The sequence below is a fragment of the Urocitellus parryii genome, chromosome 2 (assembly GCF_045843805.1).
Source record: "Urocitellus parryii isolate mUroPar1 chromosome 2, mUroPar1.hap1, whole genome shotgun sequence".
Classification (NCBI taxonomy): domain Eukaryota; kingdom Metazoa; phylum Chordata; class Mammalia; order Rodentia; family Sciuridae; genus Urocitellus; species Urocitellus parryii.
The window spans coordinates 148,942,622-148,965,981 of record NC_135532.1 but is presented as its reverse complement, the minus strand read 5'-3'; the positions used below and the strand labels follow the sequence as shown (position 1 = coordinate 148,965,981).

At 37.2% G+C, this 23,360-nt stretch overlaps 2 protein-coding genes across 4 annotated transcripts in view; one reads left to right on the top strand and one right to left on the bottom strand.

The window, feature by feature from the left end:
* Cmss1 (cms1 ribosomal small subunit homolog) overlaps positions 1 to 23,360 on the bottom strand; it is a 330,405-nt gene that overhangs the window by 146,171 nt on the left and 160,874 nt on the right. Inside the window, exon 2 of one of the 2 annotated variants that reach the window (XM_026402407.2) lies at positions 9,242 to 9,291. The exons of the other annotated variant lie outside the window; for it this stretch is intronic. Within the exon in view, the coding sequence (XP_026258192.2) occupies positions 9,242 to 9,258 (17 nt within the window). The 5' untranslated portion in view covers positions 9,259 to 9,291. The remainder of the gene's footprint in view (positions 1 to 9,241; positions 9,292 to 23,360) is intronic. 2 annotated transcript variants of the gene reach the window in all.
* Filip1l (filamin A interacting protein 1 like) overlaps positions 1 to 23,360 on the top strand; it is a 271,668-nt gene that overhangs the window by 93,098 nt on the left and 155,210 nt on the right. The window lies entirely within an intron of this gene.

Below are 23,360 nucleotides of genomic sequence, written 5' to 3'. Positions count from 1 at the left end.
ATGAGACATTCATAAAGTCTGTCCCTGTGTAGCACTCACTCTTCTTTTTTGACCTAAGCCAAAAAGGGATAGGCCAGGTTTGGCCCAAAGCTGAAAAATTGTTTTTAAAGATTAATTCATTTGGCAAACATTTATCGAGCACCTATAATGTAAGAGGCATATTTCTAGGTGCTAAGTATACAGCAATGAACAAATATATAAAATCATACAAAGTCCTTGCCTCTGTGGAATCTACATGCTAATGCAGATGGACAGGTAATAAAGGAAAAAAATGTAGTGCATTAGATGAGGATATGTGATAGAAAAACAAAGCAGAGGAGAGGAGGAATGTGTGTGTGCAAGCCTCACTAAGATGACATTTGAAGTGGTGAAAGGGCATGGAGATCTTGGAAAGAGGGGAGAACAACAGCAAAGGTCATGTGTGAACAGGCAGGAGGCCTCCTTGGCTGCAGAGATGAGGTCTGAGAGACTTATGGGACATCTGGGGGGACTTTAGTTTTCGGGCTGAGTGAGATGGGAAGACTTTGAGGGGTTGTAAGAAGAGGGGCAACATGATCTGATTTATGCTTCAATAAGATCTCTGACTGTAGGGAAGAAAGCATGGAAGCAAGGGGAATACTGAGGAGGCTCCTGCAGTAATCCTGGAATGAGCCGGCAATACAGTCTCCATAGTAGTGCAGTAAAGATCCATAGAAGTGATCAGAGTCTGAATATATTTTGAGGGTAGAGCCAACAGGATTTCCTGATGGATTAGATGTGGGTTTTGAAAGGAAGAAGGAGTCAAGGACAACTCCAAGGTTTCTGGCCTGAGCAAGTGGAAGAAAAGAGTTGCCAACATTTAAAATCAGGAGATTTAACTTAATAATCCAGACTTCCAGCTTCTCTCAAAAATACCGGAAGATCTAGTCCACTGCATAACTACATTTTTCACATGACAAAATTGAGCTAGAGCTAAGAAACAGCTGCTCCATGGACACAAAAGACAGTGGCCCTTTGGTTTATTAGAGTACCCCTGCTCCTTCTTGTCTCACATTTGGCCTTCTGGGTGACACACAGCTCTTTGTACCTGACTGACTACTGCATGCAACTTGAGTTTAGGAACTCTGACCAATGTTCTCTCATATACTCACGGTAGCAAAAATACAACATAAATTTGTCCAGAAGTTTGTCTCAAAAAAGGGAATTTTGACAAAGTATTTAAAAATAGAGCATCTACTATGAATTATCATCCTAGTTTACTTCCATAGCAATTTGAAAGTAACCTGGCGCAAAAGCCCAACCTCACAGTGAAAAGAGAGGGTCCTTGAAGAAACTCCACTTGCACATATTCCAACTTCCTCAAGTCTAAATCCCAAGGCTTAAATCATAGTTTGTGTCCCTAATGCCCAGGAGTGAAGTAGATGCTGGACCACACTAGGTCCAGTACCACTTGGACTATATACACCTGGGAGAAGGAGCTATAAGGCTCAGGTTAGTATCAAGGGACACTAACTCCAGTCCTGTGCAATCACCAACAAGTCTGCTGACAAATTATTTTTGCTCTCTGTACTTTTGTTCCTTATCAACAAAAAACAGAGATGGTCTATGGTAGGACTTTTCAAACTCTAATGCGTATATGAATATCCTGCTATAGATGGTTGTTCAGCTTTATTACATATAAATCATTGGCTTAGAATAAAGTACCTGGTAACAGTGTCTTTATGGAAGAACTGATATGTTTTCCTTCAGCAAATAAAATTAATGTGAACCCAAATATCTTGTTTCATTTTGTCTATCAGGAAGCTCAGAGCTAAATGCACTGTTTAATAAGAGCAAAGCCATCTTATGTTAAGATATTTGAGTACAACATCTTTTTTCTACCTTCATATTTAAATGGTTTTGATTTTATTTTTAAAATGTTATAGGAACATTTTTGACTATGGGCAACATCAAACCCTTCCTGAAAGTGGGTAGGGTAGGAAGGAAGCAATGAAAATAGGGAAGAAGGACAGTGATTAAAAAAATTCTATCCAAATGGTATGAGGAAAGTTAGCATTTGTGATTTGTAAAACTGATCAATCATCCTGGTTGAATCCCAAAGCAGCTTTGTCTTAGAGGCCTATGCCCATTAAAAATTGCCTTTACATGGATAAAAGTAATCATAAAAAGTATGGGGCTGTGGACTGGCCAGGAGAACAGGCCATACATAGACCCAGGAAAAATCTTCGATATAGCCCTTCTCGTTTAAATAACTATGGTCATTTATAGATGGAAAGGACAAATCTCCTGACCTTTGCCAACACTCCATGATAAAGAAGGAACAATTTTCATATCAGAATTCAAAGAAGATCATATTATTTGATATAGAAGCCCTCCTTATCTGTGAGGCATATGTTCCAAGTTGCCTCATGGATGCTTGAGTGCAGAATATTGAGCCCTACGTATACTACGTTTTTTCTTACACATACATACCTATGGTAAAGTTTAATGAATTAGGTATAGTAAGAGCTTACCAACAATGACTAACAATAAAATAGAAAAAATTATAACAATGTAATACAAGCTTTCTAAAATTTGTAAATTATTCCTGGAATTTTGCATTTACTATCTTTGGACCATGGTTGATTGTGATAACAAATCTCGAAGAGTGAAACCACAGATTAAAGAGACTAGTGTAATACCAAAACTATGGGTAAAGCATATATCAAGACAGACAGTCATCAATCAAACTATACCCAGAAGCTTCCAGTACTGAATTACTGAACTACAATTCTGGCCTTATGTGTAACCCAGGAATGAGCCAATATGCTGAACACTGGAGGGTAGGAGGCCATTCTCAAATATGCCCCAGGTACTTTCTCAAACTATTCAGGAATTGTGTTTTGTTTCTAAACCTAAATGTGCTCATTGAACTAATTACTGTAACTACATAATTGAAATATTCTGTAAACAGATTAAATAAGACAATTCATAGGAACTATTTCTTATGAAAAGTACACTAAATAGTTTGAGGAAACCTCAAAAAGACAAATGATTTAAAATAGCTATAAAGGTAGACGTAGGTTACATGATTATAAAAGACAGGAAGGAAAACAACTTATATAAGTCTAGGAGGATTCTTTCTAGGTCTTGATCTATAAGAGCAAAAATTTAACAAAGTTGAAATGGGAAACCATAGAAAATGCAATCATTAAGGTATAATTAATCTAAGAAAAATGTCAGTAATTGTAATCAGCAGACCAATAATAAAAGCGAGGGCCTTGGCCCTCCCAATGCTTCTAGGGCAATGATAAAGGGAATAAGAACCATGGTAAAATGTTACAGAGGCCCTGTGCTCATTTAAAACCAAATGAAATAAGCAATAATGACACTGAATGAGCTTTCCAGAAAGTGGCTGGGGAGGGAGAGTAGATAATGAAGCTAGGATTACAGGAGAAAAGGGCAGACAGACACTACTTTTGACAATCTGGCATACACATATTTGTCAGCCAAAGAAAGAATGAATCCACTTCTGTGGAGAATCATAAGTTGGTCTCTACCAAGTTCCCAAGAAGTAAAGATTTCTTTAACTACTAGAGTTTTCCCTTTGCCTCCCACCATTCCCCCTGCAGTTTTTCTTCCTTCCCCTTTTAAAATATGGTAAAATTACTTAATAAGTAATAGTATATGTTGAATTTACCTGCACAAGGCACACTCTAAAAGAGAACACAGATTGCTTTAGTTTCCTGAGAGTAAGACATGCAGAGCATGAGTAGTTCTAGGTAGAAATAATAGTTTTCAAAAGCGAGACCAGGCCTGTAATTTTCTGCAGCATACTATGACATCATGGTTTATATGAGGCCAACTCCATAAATCAAGCCTTACCTAATTAGAGATTCTTCTGCAGATCTACATTATTAGAGCAAATAATTAAAACAGCCTAGCAATAATGCAAGGCAGATCTGTTTACAAATGTTCTTTTTTCCCCCCAAACTTTTTAGTCTCAATATCACTTACAGATCTTTCACATTTAGTAAATTACAGACTCAGAGCATTTCTTTTAGTCTGACTTCACTTTCAAGGAATTCTTCAATTAACTTTACGTTGCTTTAAGCTGTTCATCCAACGAGAAAACAATCTGTGGTTTCTGACTCCTCTGAGTGCCAATGGCTGCCATCCATGTTTGACTTTCAGACACACTGTCTCTTGAGAGCCAGGCTCTGTTTGCATAAAACCAACCAGTTGTCATAGCATTTTGACAAGCACTATAGAAAAACAAAGAACAATACTCTGTGGTGGCTAAACTGAGAGAATTACCACTGCAAGGGTGACTACATTGGGGACACACACAACATCCACACCCAACCACCTGGCCTGGCCCACAAAGCAGCACAACTTTTATCCGTGAACTTTCCATTCTTAGGGATCATCTCTTTACCACCAATTACCTTTTTCCCCTTACCCTCTTCTTTCTAAATGGTTAAAAGATCTACAATTCATAGACAGGTATAGTTAATCAAACAATATGCAAAAGTGCCACAGAAATCTAAAAAGTAAGAAATTGCACAGACATTGCAATGGTTATGGTGCATCTAGTGTCAGATCTTCAGCCAAATACAGTGTAATAAAAAAGTATGAGCTCAGAGGTGGGACTTCAGTCCAAAACCTTGAATATTCTCAGTCTCTGGTATAGCACCTCAGTTAGAGAACTGAGCCTCTTGAGGCTCATTCACTGATGTTTTTAAATAAGTACAAATAACAACTGGGCAGTGGAAAATAACCATGGGAACAAATGGTGGAAATAAATGATGATGGTTGAAGAAAAAGATCCTTAAGTTTTCTACCTATCCCAGCGGAATCAGGAAGAACAGAATCCTCTCACTTTCCTTTCCCCTGTGCTTGACCTGTTTCTGAGTGTCTCTGACCTATGCTCATCCTATGGAAACACTTGAAAAGCTAAAGAATAATACACCAAGGATGATATTTGAAGCCCTCTAGAATACTCAAGCCCAATATAAGATACATGTGCAATTTTCCCAAAATCATGCTCAATGCTGTTTCTGTAATGGGATGTACAAGTGTCGAAAGTGCAGGTCTTTCCAAAGCAATGGAATGAATCCTCTGGCAGAGTCATGCCATAACAAGCATGCAGGCAGAGCCAGAGGAATTAGAATGTACGCACAGGCCAGGTGAAGCCCAAGGGCTGATGGGGACTTGGCACTGGCTCAGCTGAGGTTATGGAAGGAGGGAGCACCAACTGAAGCTCTGCTTGTCCTCTTTAGTACAGAACTGTTCCTGACTTCCATTGCACCTGAGTACAAAGAGCTGTAGGATTACTAACTCATTCTTATAACTATTCCTTTCCCATGGTTTTCCCTGTTTTTATTTAAAATAATAAAAAAAACTATCTGAATTTTATTACGCATTTTGGTTGGAAGCTACTGCAAATGCTTTGTGGAAAAAATGAGATGAGTATAATTATATCTCTGTGACTCCCCTTCCCCGCCCCATAAAAAGAAACAATGGGACCCACCATCTGGTCTATTCATTTTTCCTTCTCCACTAAGAAGGGCAGAAATTCAGAATGTATCAGATATCCTTTAACCTACAAATCACTGTTTCAATGAATTACAATCTCCTCATTAATCACTTAAGGAATCCCCAGAACTCTCTGAAGTTCCTAGAATGCAAAAGGGTTGGCAGAGAAAGGGGGGGGGGTTCACTTTAAATTGAGGCTTTCCCTGGATATTGATTTTAGATCTTCATGTCTCTTCTTAGATTTTAAAAGAACCAGCAATAAGAACACTTGATAAAACATTTTCTGTGGAACCACAGTGCAGCTCTGGCTTCAAATTCCAGAGCTGAGGATAACTCCCTTCCTGCCTCTTTGTTCTTTCTGACACTCAGCTTCTCTGAGTCAAACAAAATGTGTTGAGAATTTTTTTCTCCTATGAGGCAATTCTCAAATTCGGAGAAGGATTCCTTTTCTTTAGAAGCTTGTTGTCCAATGTTTCATATCATAAGCTTTATTTTTTTGGAGTAAAAATGCTGAATTTGAACCAAAGGGGATGTGGTTGATGGTACAAAAACTGGAGTTTCCCTTTTTAACCAACTCTAAAGAATGAACTCACTATAGTATAAGGAGAGTCTACAGTGTTTGATACCTTAAAAGGCAGTGACATAAGGACAAACATATCCTCTAATGTTGTATGTGAAAGCAGTAAGCTGGGGAATTCTGCATTGGGATTTGAGGTGCAGGAAATCTACACACCTTGAAAAGTAAAGCACACTGGTACTAAGAAAACTTAAAATCAGTTACTATCTTCTAACAAAGTAGCTCTTACTAAGCAAATAGTAACATGTATACTGGATTGGCAATTTTTAAATTAGACTACTAAAAATACACACCTTAAGAACCTGAAGACCATTTTTAAAATGTTGTCAATTATTTTTAACTTTCAACAGGATGCGATTCCTTTTGGCAAGAGTAGACTGGATGATGTTGCTTTTCTGCCAATTTATTCATGTCTTTTAGGCCTTGGCAAAAGAAACTACCTTTTCTGTGTCTTCAGAAGAGAATGTCCAAAGCTATGCTGAATCTTGCATGCCCTGAGCTATTTCAGATCTTCAAAGTACCCAGAGCCTTAAGAATCATTTCTGTTTCAAGGTGGTGGCATCTGTCCCCTCCGCCTTGGATTCAGTGATTGAAGAGAAAATATTTTTTGGTTATCTAGTGTAAACTTGTACAGGTTTGAACTTAGGGTATGTATAGCTTCTGGCTAATAAACTTGTCTTCTAAGAGGCCACAGTACTAGATTTTAAGTGAGATGCTCCAGGTTTAGGAATATCTACAAATGACTTATTGGAAGAATAGCAAAGAGTTATGTGAAATCAAAAGAGAATACGAACAATATACAAGGCTTTTAAAAGGTTACATCAAGGAAACAAAGGCATTAAATGTAACTGCATTTTAGAAAAGGAAATTACAAGGTACATGATATGCTAGAACAGTTCTCAATTACAGTAAGGCTTTCCAGGGAATAAGAAAACTTGTATGGCTAAACAGGGTGATTACTGAATCAGAAATATTACTCAGAAAATAAAATTTCATATAATGTGTAGCACTCAAGCCAGTTTCCTTGTGTCACACTCCTCTGCACTGAGAGTTTAAGAGAAATTTCTCTTCTGTAGGGACACTTTTGCTTCAATAATCTTAGCATCAAATTTCAAAGACTGTAAGAATTCTAGAAGCCATATACTTGACACTGAATTTTTTTTTTCCTCTTTGTGGTATTGGGAATGAACTGAGTGCCTCGCACATGGTAGGTAAGTAAGTCCTCTCCCACTGCTGCCCCAGCCCTAAAAATGTCTTAAAAATATTGTTCCACAAATGAATGGGAAGACCTTCATGCTTATTGATGAGAAGAATTAATATTGTTAAAACATCTGTATTACTCACAGTGATTTGAAGATTCAATGTAAGACTTACCAAAAATTTAATAACATTTTTTATAGAAATGAAAAAAAAATCATATGAAACCATGAAAGGCCTCAAATAACCAAAACAATCTTGAGCAAAAAGATGGAAGCATCACAACTACCTAACTTTAAAATATACTATAATGTTACACTAAGTAAAAGGGCGTAGTACTGCCATAAAATTAGACATAGACCAATGGAGAAAAATAGGGAGCCCCAAAATTATTCAACACATTTATAGCCAATTGATCTTTGCTTAAAATGCCAAGAACTCAAAATGAGGAAAGTCCATACTCTTCAATAAATGTTGTTGGAAAAACAATACATCCTCATTTAGAATGAAGTTAAACCTTTATCTCATATCATATATAAAAAACAACTCATAATGCATCAAAGACCTGAAACTATATAAGTACTAGATGAAAACATAGGTAAAAAGCTTCTTGACACTAATCTAAGTAGTGATTTATTTTTTAATATGACCACACAAACGAAAAGGAAAAAAAAAAAGACAAATTTAGGTGATTGCATCACCTAAAAAAGCTTATGTATAGCAAAAGAAATACTCAATAAAATGATTAAGAGACAACATGGGAAAAAATATTTGTGAACCAAATATGTGATAAAGGTTTAATATCCAAAATAGCTAGAAAATTCAACTGCAACAGCAATAAAACCACCTGTTTACAATGGGCAAAGGAGCTGACTAAAAAGGCATTTCTCAAAAGAAGATGTTATGCGAAGGCTATAAAGTTTTAGAAAGGAATTGTGGAGATCATCATGCAGTATGGTAACTATAGCTCAAACCAGGGATTTTAGATTTTGGTTGCTTATTTCTCAGTAGGTCAATAGCTATTTAGTGCTATACAAAGAGAAGCAGACCTCTAAGAGAGAAAAAACAATTGCTAGGATTTTTTTTCTGGATTGCTAGTGAAACAATCCAGAACTACCAGGGAAAGTCATTTTGTTGTTATGATGTATCTATTTCTCCCCCCCCACACACACACACAGAATCTTCAGTTTGTATTTCTGAAATTGTGTTTTTCTATTTCTTCTATCAAATAGCTGTGTTTTAAAATGAAAAATATTTTAAGACAACATATGATTCAAAAGAAAATCTTTCAAATGATAAAACGTCTACTTACCAAAAATTTAATAACATTTTTTATAGAAATGAAAAAATAAATTCATACGAAACCATGAAAGGCCTCAAACATGTGTAGCAACATTCTGAGGAATATCAGATTTTCACCAATGACAATCAGAAGTCATCACTGTAAATTTAATTGGATTCTCTGAAGTAAAACCAATCTTTACAATTACAAGGAAAGCTCCTGAAGTTCTAAATGGCAAAATTGATGAAAAATAGCTAAATCAGGTATGTTCCTTTCAATAGTGATATATATATGTATTTATATGTATATATTTATATGTATATGTATTTATATATATATATATGTGTATTTATATATATATATATAAATACACACATATAGTTGTAGATGGACAATTTATTTTATTTATTTATTTTTATGTGGTACTGAGGATCGAACTCAGTGCCTCACATATGCTAGGCAAGCACTCTGCCATTAAGCTACTGAGCTACAGAGCTCCAGCCCCTCAAAAGTGCTTTTTGACATGTAAATATACTCAGTATTATGTTTTTTCCTTTGTTTCCTATACTCCCCCTATTTTGGTCTTCCAGAGAGGGTACACTACTAAGGTCAATGTTGTTGGAAAACACAGATTAAGAAATAATAAAAATGACAGTTTACATTATTTGATAAAAATAGTAATACTTTACCAAATGGAAAATTCCATCAAATGAAACGTCACTTGAATCAGATGACTTACCTAAAAATAAGAAAGAGAAAGATGAGAACTTGGTATTGTATTCAACCCTTGATATATGAAAACATACGGTAGATGAATTATCCCCAAACAAACTATACCAGATCAGGAAACACCAATTCCTTTAGAAAGGAAATGGTAAACACAGAGCCAAAGAAATGATGAAAGAAAGTGGTGTTTACATTCAAGTCACTTGGCTTTTATTTGTATTTTGGGAGGTCAGTTTTGACAATGTGGATATACATGCATTTAAGGCCGCAGTTGAACTGTGACAGAATATTCATGGCACTTTCTTTCTCAAGACCTCTGGCTACTGTCTTAAAGAGAGAGTGTCAAAAGTGCAAACTTTCAAAAACCTTCACCTTCTATGACTCAAGAAAAAGGTGCCAGTGTATCAAGTGCTACTGTAATTTCCTCTGTTGATTTTCTTTCCCCTTAACACTGGATGTTTTGACTGTTTGCTTTTTTATTTTCCAAAGTGTATAGTGATGTTCTTGAAAGGTGCCAGATTAACAACCTGGGGAAATTAAGAGCTTGCTCCGTTAAGAGAAAAGGCTCAATGTGGTGGAGGTGATGAAAGGCTTCCCTGTACTATGCTTGCCTGTGTATGTTAGTCTCTGACCCACAGTTGCCCCAGCCCTCCAGTTTTCATGGTCCATTAGTGTCTTTAACTGCTCAGGTTGCTAACAGGGGCAGACAATCTAATTCCTGCTTTTAACGCTATCATTATTATTACTACTACTGCAAATTCTTAACTTCCTCGAAAAATTTATGTGGAAATTTTTATTAGCTGACATTGTATTTCAGGATAACAGGAAAATAAACTGAATGAAGAATCTTATATTCTTGATAGTATTGTAGGTTTGGTTAAATCCATTAATTTCTACAAACAGGAGGCAAAACTTTTGAGTGTTAAGTAAAAACAGGCCTTAATAAACTCAGTCACTGCATTCAATTTGAATTCTCATTCAGAGAATTTTTCCTTTTGATTCTACTGCAGACTGTTTAATTATATTACTTATTAGCAACTATGATAAAAATTTTGGGGATATTGAGGCTAAGACTATCATTTCATATGAAATTTAAAAATCAGCATTGGAGAAAAATATCTCTTTCCTATACTTATAGGTGTTCCAGGTTTCTAAACTTTCCAAGCACTTTGTAATTATTGATTAATCTGTCTCATGCCCAGGAATCTATGAAAGGATTTTGCTTCAACTATATCAATGTTTAATTGTCAACACTATGCTAGTTCTCCAGGCAAAATACAAGGGCCATAGTAAGAACAATTCTCCTAGTCTGGAATTTCTAATAGCAAGGGAATCAAGGCTAGCAAACATATGCAAAACATTAATAGGAAAATTAAGTACAACCCTGAATGCTGATGACTAACTGACCAATAATTACTTAGGAATTATTTGGAAAGATCAGAGTATTAATCCCACAGTTGTTCTCAATCTTTGCCATTGTCTTTCTTGTCAATGACCAAATTCTCAGCAGCTAGAGTAGATTTCCATCTTGACATAACCAGCATTTCCTGTAATTACTAATCTCCAGAAGCACTGGGGAAAGAGAATTGTAGGATATCAGCAACGACAGCAAACACATGGTAACACTTAGAGGAAGGGTGCCCTGGCTTCATCTCATATGGAAATTTTGGAAATTTCAGTTTGGGAACCTTTGGCTGTTTTTTTTCTTTGCCATGCATAGGCTTTATCAAGTTAGTCCTTATGGTATTAAAACATCTGGCACCAGCTCACATCTATGCTATTGCTGGCAGGGAATCTAATTGGGAAGGAGGGGTGGAGCAGTCACCTTTATCGGAAATGACCTTAATGTTATGGAAAGGCTCTTTCCTTCCCACTGTTTAAGCAGCCTTACTGAAAACCTTAAATCCTGATGTGAGAAGAGATTATCTCCAAGAGCAGTAGCAATTTATTATAATTATATTAGTATAAACATAAGAAGGTGGAAAATGTTATGCCAACTTAGAGGAGGGCAACATCCTATGTATAGGTCCCAGGCAAAGTTGTGCTGGGGGAAAGATAATACCCAACTTCTGTATCCCAAAGGGAGGCCTCAGTTTCCCATACTGCAATTGAAACCTAACTACTTCGAAAATGTATAGCCAGGTGCTATGCAAAAAACAATGGGTGGCAGGTCACCAGAATCGGTTCTCTTCCCTAAGCATCTAGTTCTTGCCAATTTGCTTTTGGCTCTGGGTAACTAATATATCTTTCCCAACAATACCTGTCAAGTCTATATCTATCTATATCAATAGTAGGAAGTGAAAACAACAAGACCTGTTTTGTGTATATACCACTCTAGCTTCTATCAGTGAAGCACTTGTTTGATTCAATGTACTTTAGTGGTTGGCTATGAATTTTAATTGGGAAAATATCTGTATCTTTCTGGGCCAATTCTGGGTCTCTCTACTTCAGCCATCCAAGTGAGAGTGGATGCTTGTCTCTAACTTTCTTCTTCATGCATAATTGATCTCTTATTGGTTTAGTTTGTCTTATTGGTTTGTCTTTACTAGACATTGGCACCTTTCATGATTTGGCTTCTCTTATTATCTGTCTCTCTCTCTTTTCCTTCCTGCCTCCCTCCCTCCCTCTCTCTCTCCCTTTGTTTATGTGGTGGGAGATCTACAAACATGGATTTCTAGAATTTGATATTTTACATAAAATGGATCAATGAACCATAGCAAAAATAATTTTTTGTGGACATGTCAATTAGGCCTTGTGCTACATGGTCAACTAGTCAAATGAAAAATTCAGACAATAAGATATTTTCAATTTGACAAACAAAAGATTTTGTAAAGGGTAGATCTGAGAGACTCCTATCACTATTATGGTCATGAAGAAAACAGAAAAAAAAAATACAGGCCTTTAGAGCAAAAAAATAAAAAATAAAAAAATAAAAATGACAGGTGATTTCTCCTTTTCTTCCAAGTTCATACATCTGCCAATAGGCTAATAAATGCCAAGGACACAGAAACACAGCACGTCAATGAAAATTACAGGCCACAAGATGGTGTAAACCTCATGTGGAAAATACCAGCTAAGGTGCTAAGTAAGCCAGGAAATACTGAAAGAGTTATGAAGATGAATATGTTCATGTTTTGGACAAAAAGTACCTAAAATAAGACAAAATAAAAATTCTTTTAAAACAAGTTATTTTTTATCCTTCACATGCATATTAAAGATGGTTCACTTTAAAAAAGTTTGCAGTGGCTAAGTAATCAAATAACTCAAGACAACGCAGGGTTCTACCCATCAAGAATGCTTATTTAGTTTGGCTGACATGCTGTAATTATTAATTTGATTATCTGATTTAAAACATAGTCAGGAACATTTGCTTTTAGCTTTAATTTCTTAAGTAGCAAATTCTAGGAGTCACATGGCAAGGGCCAAGTGCAACCCAAATTGGAATTTTCTTTCAGGAAGAGAAGACATAAGATAAACAAGCTAGATTCTCATTACTCTAAAGCTGAGTTTTAATAACATGCAATAAAAAGTGTTAAACTAAAATTCCTGGGATTTCAATGATGGCTTTCATGATTATACAGAAGAGATACTTTTTTTTTTTTTTGGTACTGGGGATTGAACTCAGGGACACTCAACCACTGGGCCACATCCCCAGCATTGTTTGTATTTTATTTAGAGACAGGGTCTCACTGAGTTGCTTAGCACCTTGCTTTTGCTGAGGCTGGCTTTGAACTCCCTATCCTACTGTCTCAGTTTCCCAAGCCACTGGGATTACAGGCGGGCGGGTGAGATACTTTTTTAAAAGAGACTTTTGAAGCAGAAAATTACAGATGAACTCCCATTTTTACCCCGTATACATATTGCTGATTCACATCGGTTCCATATCCACTTTTTTTACATACTGCCATACTAGTGTCTGTTCATAATCTGCTTGAATCAAATGTATGAAACATGATATGTAAAGAGCTTTGTAATGTTTTGAACAACTAATAATAAAAAAGAATCAAAAATAAAAAAATAAAAATCCATAAATAATCAATTATTTCCAATTAAAATACAAAAAAAATTACAGATGTTTACCTCATGAAAAGGGGTGAAAGACAGGCACAAATTTATCCTCCTGAGAGTAATGGTTATGATAATTGGGAGGAAGGAGGAAATACTGGGGCTGGCAAAAGTATTCGAAAGATGTAAAGCTGGGCTTGGTGGCTTGGGAGGCTGAGGCAGGAGGATCATGAGTTCAAAGCCAGCCTCAGCAATTTAGTGAGAACCTAAGCACATCATTAAGATCCTGTTTCTTTTCTTTTCTTTTTTTTTTTTTAAGAGAGAGAGAGGGAGAGAGAGAGAAAGAATTTTAATATTTATTTATTTATTTTTAGTTTTCATCGGATACAACATCTTTGTTTGTATGTGGTGCTGAGGATCGAACCCGGGCCGCACGCATGCCAGACAAGTGTGCTACCGCCGGAGCCACATCCCCAGCCCTAAGATCCTGTTTCTAAATAAAATATTTAAAAAAGGGCTGGGATGTGGCACAGTGGTTAAGTACTCTTGAGTTCAATCCTCAGTCCAAAAAAAAAAAAAGTATCTAACTAGTCCAGAGAACTTGTAGAAATTATTTGGGGCAATGACTTACATAGAGAGAACAATCCAAAGATACAAAAACAAAATTTAAATAAGAGCTAAAGATCAGATGAGAGCTGGGGGAAACATGAGTTGAGGTTGGTATTTCTGCGGTTTTCTTATTAGAGGCAATAAAACTGGAGTCAGTCTCTATTACTGCCCTGACCTCTAGCAAAGTTTATCCAGACTTCTCTGTCTAAGGACTTTCTGGCTAATGTTGGAGGGTTTCCTAGAATCATGTACCCCACTGGAATGCAGTGGCCACACCTGTAATCCCTGTGACTTGGGAGGCTGAGGCAGGAGGACTGCAAGTTCCAAGTCAGCTTTAGCAACAAAGTGAGGCCCTAAGCAACTTGGTGAGACCCTGTTTCAAAACAAAATACAAAGGGCTGGGATGTGGCTCAGTGGTTAAGTACCCCTGGGTTCAAGCCCCAGTACCATAAATAAATAAATAAATAAATAAATAAATAAATAAATAAGCCCTATTTGTTTGTTCAATTCTATTTTTCCTCATACTCAAAAGTTTTCATTACTACTGCTAACATTTTGCATGTACCTTGTATTTCAAATTTTTCATAGCTTTATAAGTTTTGTTAAAATACATATTCCTAACCTAATCATATTTTGTATAATAAAATTTAACTTTAGAATGATAAGAATTTGATCTGTCAAAAGGTTACTTCACTAGATTTTATATCAGACTCACATTTCCTAAGCCAGAGGCTTCATAAGAATTCCCAGCAATGCTAATAATATGCATATTTCATCATGGACTCATATTTAGTAGGTCTAGGTTTGGGCCCTGGAATCTTACAGTTTTAATAAGAATCCAATGAGATTCTTATACACATATATTGGGGGCAGAGGAACCACTCTGAGATCCTATCCTAAATTGAGCTCCCTGGCTTCCCAGCTTCAACCACAGACAGCCTGTCTCCTAGTGACAGTAGTAAAGCATTCTTTTTAGTTCACACTGAATGTTGAGCCAAAAATACTAAGTGAGCAACATGAGAAAAAGAAAATAATTGCCAATAAGATTTCACTTTCAACAATGAAATTGTTGTAAGTTGCTGTACAAATACAGGAAAGAAAGGGAGGTGACCTGGTTGCAACTCCACTTCCTTGAATGAGATGAGATTTGTTATTATGAATGGGCTGGTTTTCTATTCATGAGACTGAATGTTTACTAGCCTTTTGGTTATGTTCTATATGCTATATTTTGTCAACCCCTCCTCTCCAGCCCAGTAACAGCCTTGCAGAGCTAGCTTCAATTCCCCAAATTGCAAGCAACTGAAAACCTAACTACTTAGAAAGGTAACTAAAGTGATATCCAACACTTAATGGGTGTGAGACTAAAAAGAATCTGCTAATAGATGCCAATAACTGTCCTGTCTTCTCTCAATGGCCAAAACTTCCCTACCTGTGCCATAGAGACTCTTAGGCTTAGAAATTCAGAGTTCCTCTTGATGACATCAGTACTTCTGCTCTTAGATCTCCAAATCTTACCTTTTGGGTACTAAAACCACCCAATCCCAGACTTCAGACCTCAATTCCTGTGCCATCTCTTTCTCCTAGTCTTTTTTTGAGTTTCATGAAATCCTGCTGATTACTCTTGTCCTGATGTTAGATGATGGTCAATAATTATTTGCATCTTGCTTCTGACTTTGACTATGACTATTCTTTCAAAGGTTATCAGTGGGCTGGGGATGTGGCTCGACTGGTAGCACGCTCGCCTGGCATGCGTGCGGCCGGGGCTCGATCCTCAGCACCATATACAAACAAAGATGTTGTGTCCGCCGAAAAGTAAAAAAAAAAAAAAAAAAAAAAAAATTAAAATTCTCTCTCTCTCTCTCTCTCTCTCTCTCTTAAAAAAAAAAAGGTTATCAGTAACTAAATCCAATGGAGTTTTCTCACTTCACATCTCACTTTTGTTAATTTTTCTTCCCTTGGTTTCAGTGCTAACACAGTTCTCTTAAGGACACAATGAATACTTGATTTGCTCAGTATGAATACTTCTAGTCTTTCACAACATACAGAAAATGGAAGATATGCTTAGTTGCTAATATACAAAATATTCTGGAGCTGAAGACAGTTTTAGTATACCTAAACAAAAATCCCCTACTTGATTATATGCAACCCAATATCATCCTGGAGGAGCTAATTTTTATTGGGGCTTAAGTTTTTAATTTTTTTTAGGGATTATGTAAGGAAAAAAATAAAACTCCTCAATTTGTGTCAAAATTACCTTATCAGTCCTCTAGGAAGGCCTCATGCAGGACTCTCTCAGAAAGCCCAACCCAGGTGGTTTTACCCTTGAGCCTTGGCACAGATTACTGACTTTGGGTGAATAAAAGAAAGAATGGTTATGTATAACTATAATGTACCAATAAAAAATGTAGAAAAAAAAGATGGAGCATTTGGCTTGTGTTTAGTATACTTGTTGTACAAAATAATACCACTCTGAGCAAAGCAAGATGCTTACTCTGAGAGACACACAGGAACAGACATGAACTGAGAAAAATCAATATACATCTTCCTTCTCAGAACACTCCCAAGTACAGACTCACTGGATATAATGTGAGGAGACTTGTCTGCACAGGTAACATTTTGACTCTTTTCTCTTCTGACATTCATTTGTTGAGCAGGTATAGATGAACATATACAAGTTTAGCATTTCTATGATGCAACTCCACTTGAGAACTTGAGTGGTTATTGTCCAGTAAACATGCTTAGTCCTATTCTCTTTGCTTTTGGCATCACAAGACATTAGATCAAGTGTGAAGATCATAAATCAAATATGAACATCACCCTAAGAGAACTTGCAAAAACTTCTACATAGATTAAAGACATTTGTGATAATGGAAAAAGTACTGTACTTGATATCAAGAGATAAGGATTGCAATCCCAATTCTGACATTAGCTAAGTGAGCCTCCTCTCAAATGGTACAGGCAGTAACTGCTTCACAGGGTTGCTTTGAGGTTTCAAAACGCATGTGAAAACATCTATCATAATCATGGCCCACAGTAGGCATTTGCTGCAGGTTTATTTGGTGTGAATTTGTTGATCCTAAGTTGAGAGACAAAATAGCCATGGAAGGTAAGAAAACACTGACAGAGGAAGGCACATAGTGGGTGCTATGAAAGTATCTACTGACTGAACAACTTAAGTTGATAACCAGACATCAAGCTGCTCTGAGTCAATTTAAATTTGCTTGTCCTAACATTCTTTTATTTTTTTCACATGGTCATTGGTACAAAGTCCAGTTATGGCTTCATAAACTTTAAGCTTAATACAAAAGTGCTTCTAATCAGATCTGGCAAGAAAAGGAGAGAAACACAGGGTGAGGTAAGTGTGAGGCTATAGTGCTGAATAACAGGGATGGCAGTACCTCAGTGCATGAGTCACACAGACACCAAGTTGTACACAGCTAGAGATAATTCGCAGGTAAACGCCACATGAGCCATTACGTCATTCCTCCTCTGCCCTTTATTCATCAATCATGTCGCCTGGACTCTGATGCAATCCAGCAAGAATGTCTGATTTGCAGAAAGCAGAGAGTCTCAGAACACACACATACTCATCAGAGAAAGCAATATGAACCCCAACTGAAGTATCTGGTATTTCCTTTTGTTTAAATAACGCTGTAGAGGGGAAGTCTTATGGGTGGGATGTGCAACTATAGATTATGCCATCTGGTCTGAAGGACTAAAGGTCTATAAGACCCCTTTTCCACATCTGTACAATCCTAAGAACTTCAAGGTCCCTCTCAGCCCTGTAATTTAATCATTAAAAATCCAGGTCAATCACACCCATACGATGGGCAGATAAGCATTTAGTTGAAACTTCAGGCACAAAATCAGCTTTATTTCTTCTTAGTTATCTAGGTCACTCAGATTTTAGGATCCCTTTATTTCACTCTGAATTACCAGGAGACTGTGTAGCTTGATACAAATCTTATAAAAGCAGGCAAGAAGTGGCAAGTAGGAACTGGTGGATCTAGAAATTGTGAATGTTAACATCTGAGGTTATAGGGATACTCTAGTCTAAATCACAGAAGCTTAAAAGCAACTGTTTATCAGGGAATATAATATATTAATACTTATTTTTGTAGAGGCAGTATTTTGAACTAAAAGGAATTGCAAAGATGCAAAAATATCATAGTAATTCATAGTTTAAAAGGGGATGCTCTAAACTCTAATTCTAAAACAAACTCAGCAGCTTTTACATGATTTACACAAAATATAGCAACTTGCGAGTACACACATTATTAGCTTGCCACACAAGGAAGAACTCTAATAAGATATAAGCCTGTATACAGCAAAGAAGAGGTGCTTAGTCCAGTGGGCCTCCCTCATAATGTTTTCCATCTGCAGTGGCACAGCACCTTTCCAGAGCTGGCCAACGCAAACAATCAGACACCCATCACTAGAAGATTTGTGATGGAATCTCCAGAGAGGGTGTTTCCAACAAAACTTGGGACTGGGGGAAAACAGACAAGCCCAGTGGAGATGAAAACCAAATGCCTCATGGTGCTTCCCTCATAGCTGACACTGTGTGGGGTCCCCTACCTTGCATGCTGAGCAGCTGGGGGTGGGGATTACCCCCATGCACCTGGAGCAGCATTCAAGAGGCACCCAGCCCTTTAATTGTTCAGCCAAATGATTTATGAAGCTTGGCAGCAAAGACAGGGCAGACCGGTTTAAATTCAAAGGCTCCAACCTTAGGTATTCTGAAAACTTTGGCCACATCTCCAACAAACACTGTTCTTTTTGGGAGGGGATAAGATAGAGAAAGGGAGAAGATGTGATCTGCTTGACAGAAAGACAGGACTCAACTAGATGGAACATGCCTCCCTATTCCCATCCCACTCCACCTTTTACCAATGTTGTGGGTGACTCTCTTCCTACCAAAAGTAATCAGATGTGTATAATTTTAAAGATATAAAACCCCAGAATCACCATTCTTATATACTAGGCTTAATTGGTTTGTTCTGATTCATTATTGATAGTATGATTTTTTTTATCAATTAGGATAGGGGTGAAGCCAACTTTCCAGGTAAAAGGCCAGATAATAAGCATTTTAGATTTTGTAGGTTATGTGGGCTCTGCTGCAACTATTCACCTCTGCCAACTGCAGCACAGAAAGAGCTATAGGCAACATGTAATTGAATGAGCATAATTGCATCCCAATAAAACTTTATTTATAAAAACTGGAAAAGGCTATTACATATATGCCTAAATAGCTAAACTGTGATAAAGTGAGAGGTATTGAAGGTACTACAAAACTTATCACCAGTTAACACCATTTTTAAGTCTAAGCCACATTCCAGGAGGAGAACTAACCTAAAATTACAAACTTTCATTAAAAGGAGGTAAAATAAGACCCCATTTCAGGAGAGAGAGAGAGAGAGAGAGAGAGAGAGAGAGAGAGAGAGAGAGAGAGAGAGAGAGAGAGAGAGAATATGGGTGTGGAGGAGGGAGAGGAGAGAGAGACAAATACAGGGTAATTCTAAGGGAATTGAATACTTGGAAAAAACTAACATTCATGAACTAGATTATCTTATAAAAACATGGTTTGCACTAAATCAGTGAGCTACCCCTTACAGGTATCTTGTCCAAGACAACTACAGGCTTTAACTACATACTTATATATAACACAGTTACTGAGTAATATGCCTTCAGAAGCACTCAATTCCTTTTTAATCAACCTGTACCTTATTGCTGTATACCTTATAAGATGCTTCAAATGCTAAATACTAAACCGTAAACAATAATTACTCTGGGAACAGAGGGTTAGAATTTTCACTCTTAGCAGTATTGTTTCATTTTTTTACAAGAAACATTACTTTGTGAATTTCATTTTATATATTTTTTTGTAAATTAGCAGTAAGGGTAGCCAATCGGTGACACTTCAGTTTATAACTATGTCTTGATTTGCATCATCTACCAAAGGCATTCTGTGACCCTTTTTGAAGTATGGCTCTTCTTCCCTTCAAACTTCCATCTGCTTTGACTCTTCCTTTCAGCTCCTTCTTCCCTCCTATGCTGTAGCCTACCAGATACATATTTTTAGCTCAACGATAAATGCAAATAAATAGGATATGATGTTCCTAGTTGCAGTGATAATAAACAAGAAAACAAATAAACACATAGGCTATTTTCAGATTGTGGGAAATGCTGTGACAGAGTATGGGGGAAGCCCCTTTGGTCAAGTGTCTTCCTACTTAAATCAAGATCAACTGAGATTATCAACTGAGAAGGTGATAAAAAGGCCAGATGTGAAGGATAAGAGGGAGGCACAGGAAGTAAATTCCATGCTGAGTGTAACTTAAGTTTTCTGGTCCTGACTCCATGGCAGTGTTTTCAATCCTGATTACATATTAGGATCAACTGGAGCACATTCAAAAAAATACTGATGCCTGGGCCTCCTTGAGGGCCAATAACACTCTGAAGGTAGAGTCTGGTATTTCTCTTCTTTCTTTTCTAACCCAGTAGGAATGACCACTGTTCTAGAGTCTAGAGACATCTTTATATTAGCATGAATGAAGGCCTTCAGAGAATAGAGGGAACTGGACTATGTGTAAAACTGAACTATAAAGTTTTAGCATGGTGTGCATGTTTTGTTTTAATCTAGCATATTAACTGGCTGCATTGTTCTGAGATGTGAGGAAGCCCTGGGGAGTCTCCCCTTACCATTGAGCAAGAGACCACAGAAACAACACAGATCTTTTAATTGGGACCTTTCGCCTAAGCCTCTGGCAAACTGTAAAGCAAATGAACCATCAAGTGACAGACTTCTTTGATGTGTTTAGCAAAGGGCTGACTGAAAAGGGGAGGCCTTGAGCTCCTCCCTGAAGGCTAACAGATTCTCTGAACTATAAAGAGAAGTTCCCAAGACAGCACACTGTAAGGATATACATGTTCACATATTCCTACATCTTTGCTCACCCAACTCTAAATAAAGTTGGTAATAGAAGGAAAGAAGACAAGAATCACTGGAATTGCAGTGTGTGTGGGAGGAGAGTACTAGAGATTGAACCCAGAGGCGCTTTACCACTGGGCTATGTCCCCCGCTTTGGATCACTGGAATTTGCTGATAAATTTCTAAACAGTTTTAGGCGGTTGTTACAATTTCCTTCCATCCACCTATTCACTCAACCATCCACACATCCATCTAACATACAGTTAATATTGCACATTTACTCTGTACTCCCCCTGTGGCACTGGGTATGTACATGGCTCCCATTCCTGTGGGAGAGACAAACTAGTGATAATCACAGGAGAATGTGATTTGTGCTGTATATGAGAGTGCCTCTCTCCTTGCTGTTTTTGTATAACACACTCTCTAGTGTTGTGGAGGTTATAACTCCGTCTATAATTTTTAAAATATTTTCTCAACTACAGGTGAGGTCCTTAAAACTCAAGCATTGCCTTATTTTCTTTCCTCAAAACTCAGTGAAATTTGTGGCATAAAGCTGGTATTCAACAACTGTGAACGGAATCTATTATATGAAAGATATATGTACACAGCAGAAGTATCTCTGGAGCTGGGGAAGGCTTCATAGAATAAGGATAGGAAAGCTGAATCCTAAAGAATGAGACAAAAAATCTCATGGTGAAGGTTTTCTCTGGATGTGTGACTGGATTTTGTCCCACAGGCCTGGAAAACTACTGAAAGTTCCTAAGCCCAGGGGAAGATAGTGTGATAGAATTCAGTTTGTAATCATCTGTTTGGAAGCAGTATGGAAAATGAATGTGAGTATAAGACAGGGATAAGTGTGGGGGCAGAGAGCTATGATATTGAGTTGCCAGAAAAGATAGACTTAAAGCACTTTTGGGTGTTGAAGCAATCAGCAGCATGCGGCTGGCTGGACTTCATGGCATGTATTTTGTGTACCCATCTCACTTGTGAGTTCATCTGTCCTTCTGGTGCTTTTTTCTCCTTCACTCAGATTCTCTTCCTTTACTATCATTGTGAGAGAAAGTACTCTGTCCTGTCCCATTATATGTTTTGCTGAGCTAATTTAAATTGTTATGAAACAAGACAGAGACATACACATTCCAGTTAATTAGATATGGTGGACAAGGGAGAGGAAAGTTTTGGCTTTCTGCAAGGATGACAGGAGAACAGTGGGGCCATTGGCCAAACCATGGGCTAGAGGAGCACAGGGCTGCTTTGGGGGAAGATAATGAGTTCCATTTGGGCATTCAAGAGGAGCTGGCCTGAAATCAACTGGAAATAATGGTTGGAGCTCACAAAGTGTGAGACAAAGTTTTGGGAATTGGTGAAGTATACCTCAAGGCTGATGCCAGTTTTGTGTTGTCAAACTAGCTGTCAGAAACAAATTAATTAATACATAAATAAAGCCCTAATCTGTAACTTTTGTGATATCTGTAGTGTAAATATTACCAACCTTGGCCAATTTTAAGCTACTGATTTGATGGTCACTGAACAAAGAGGAGAGGAGATGTGTACAAGTGGTTTTTAGGAGCTGGCTGCAACACACCGCTGGCTGAAGCCAAGAAGAACAAGATGATCCAGAGATGGATGACAAGCAAGAGAGCTGGGACTAAACTAACCCTAGGAACTATGCACATTTAAGAGATGAAGAGAGATAGGAGGCTACAGAAAAAAACACTCGGAGGAATAGAGGAAACACAGTAGCATAAGGGATCACAGAAGCCCAGGAAGAAATAATTTCAAGACTGATAAGTAACCTATGGTGTAAAATGTGTTGGTACATAAACACATGCCAAATGGGTTAAAAGTCATCTTAAAGATGTTTTCAAGGGCTACTCTATATGTAGAAAACATAAGAAAACACTTTTAGATCTAACATAGGATGTCTAGGACAAATAGTTGTTATTTTATAAAACTAAATTATTTTTCAGATGGAAAGATCTTGTTCAGATTAAATACTCTTCCAATAGTGCACTGTGATTCTGAATTTCCACCTAAGACTGACTGTTTTTAACTTTATAGCCCAGCAAAAGCCTGGAATGACCCTCCTGAAAAATCTTATTCAACTTCATCTTGATGCTATATTTGGAAATCCTGAGCCCACATTTTTAAAGTGGATTATCTTCAGAATACATTATATTTTTACTTACATTTTAATAAGGTGTGTGTAATAAGAGGGTGACTTATGAGTTAGGTCGTCAAATATTTGGTATTTAAGGGAAAGCAAGACTATATTACCTCATGCTATTCTTATCTCTTCATAAATATTCTCTAGTTTCATAGCTCCATGTACAAAGTTGTTTTTTTTTTAAACTATGAACAAATCTATTATTACTTCAGAGGAGGTGACAGTAAGGATAACCAAAATATTCTTTTTTTCCCCGCTGGAAGCACTACTTCCCTACTGCCTCTTCCCCCATCTATGGGTGAAAATTACTGGTGAGTTAGGCCTGACCATTTTGAAAAAGTTCCCTTGGTACTTCAGTGAGAACTGCTGG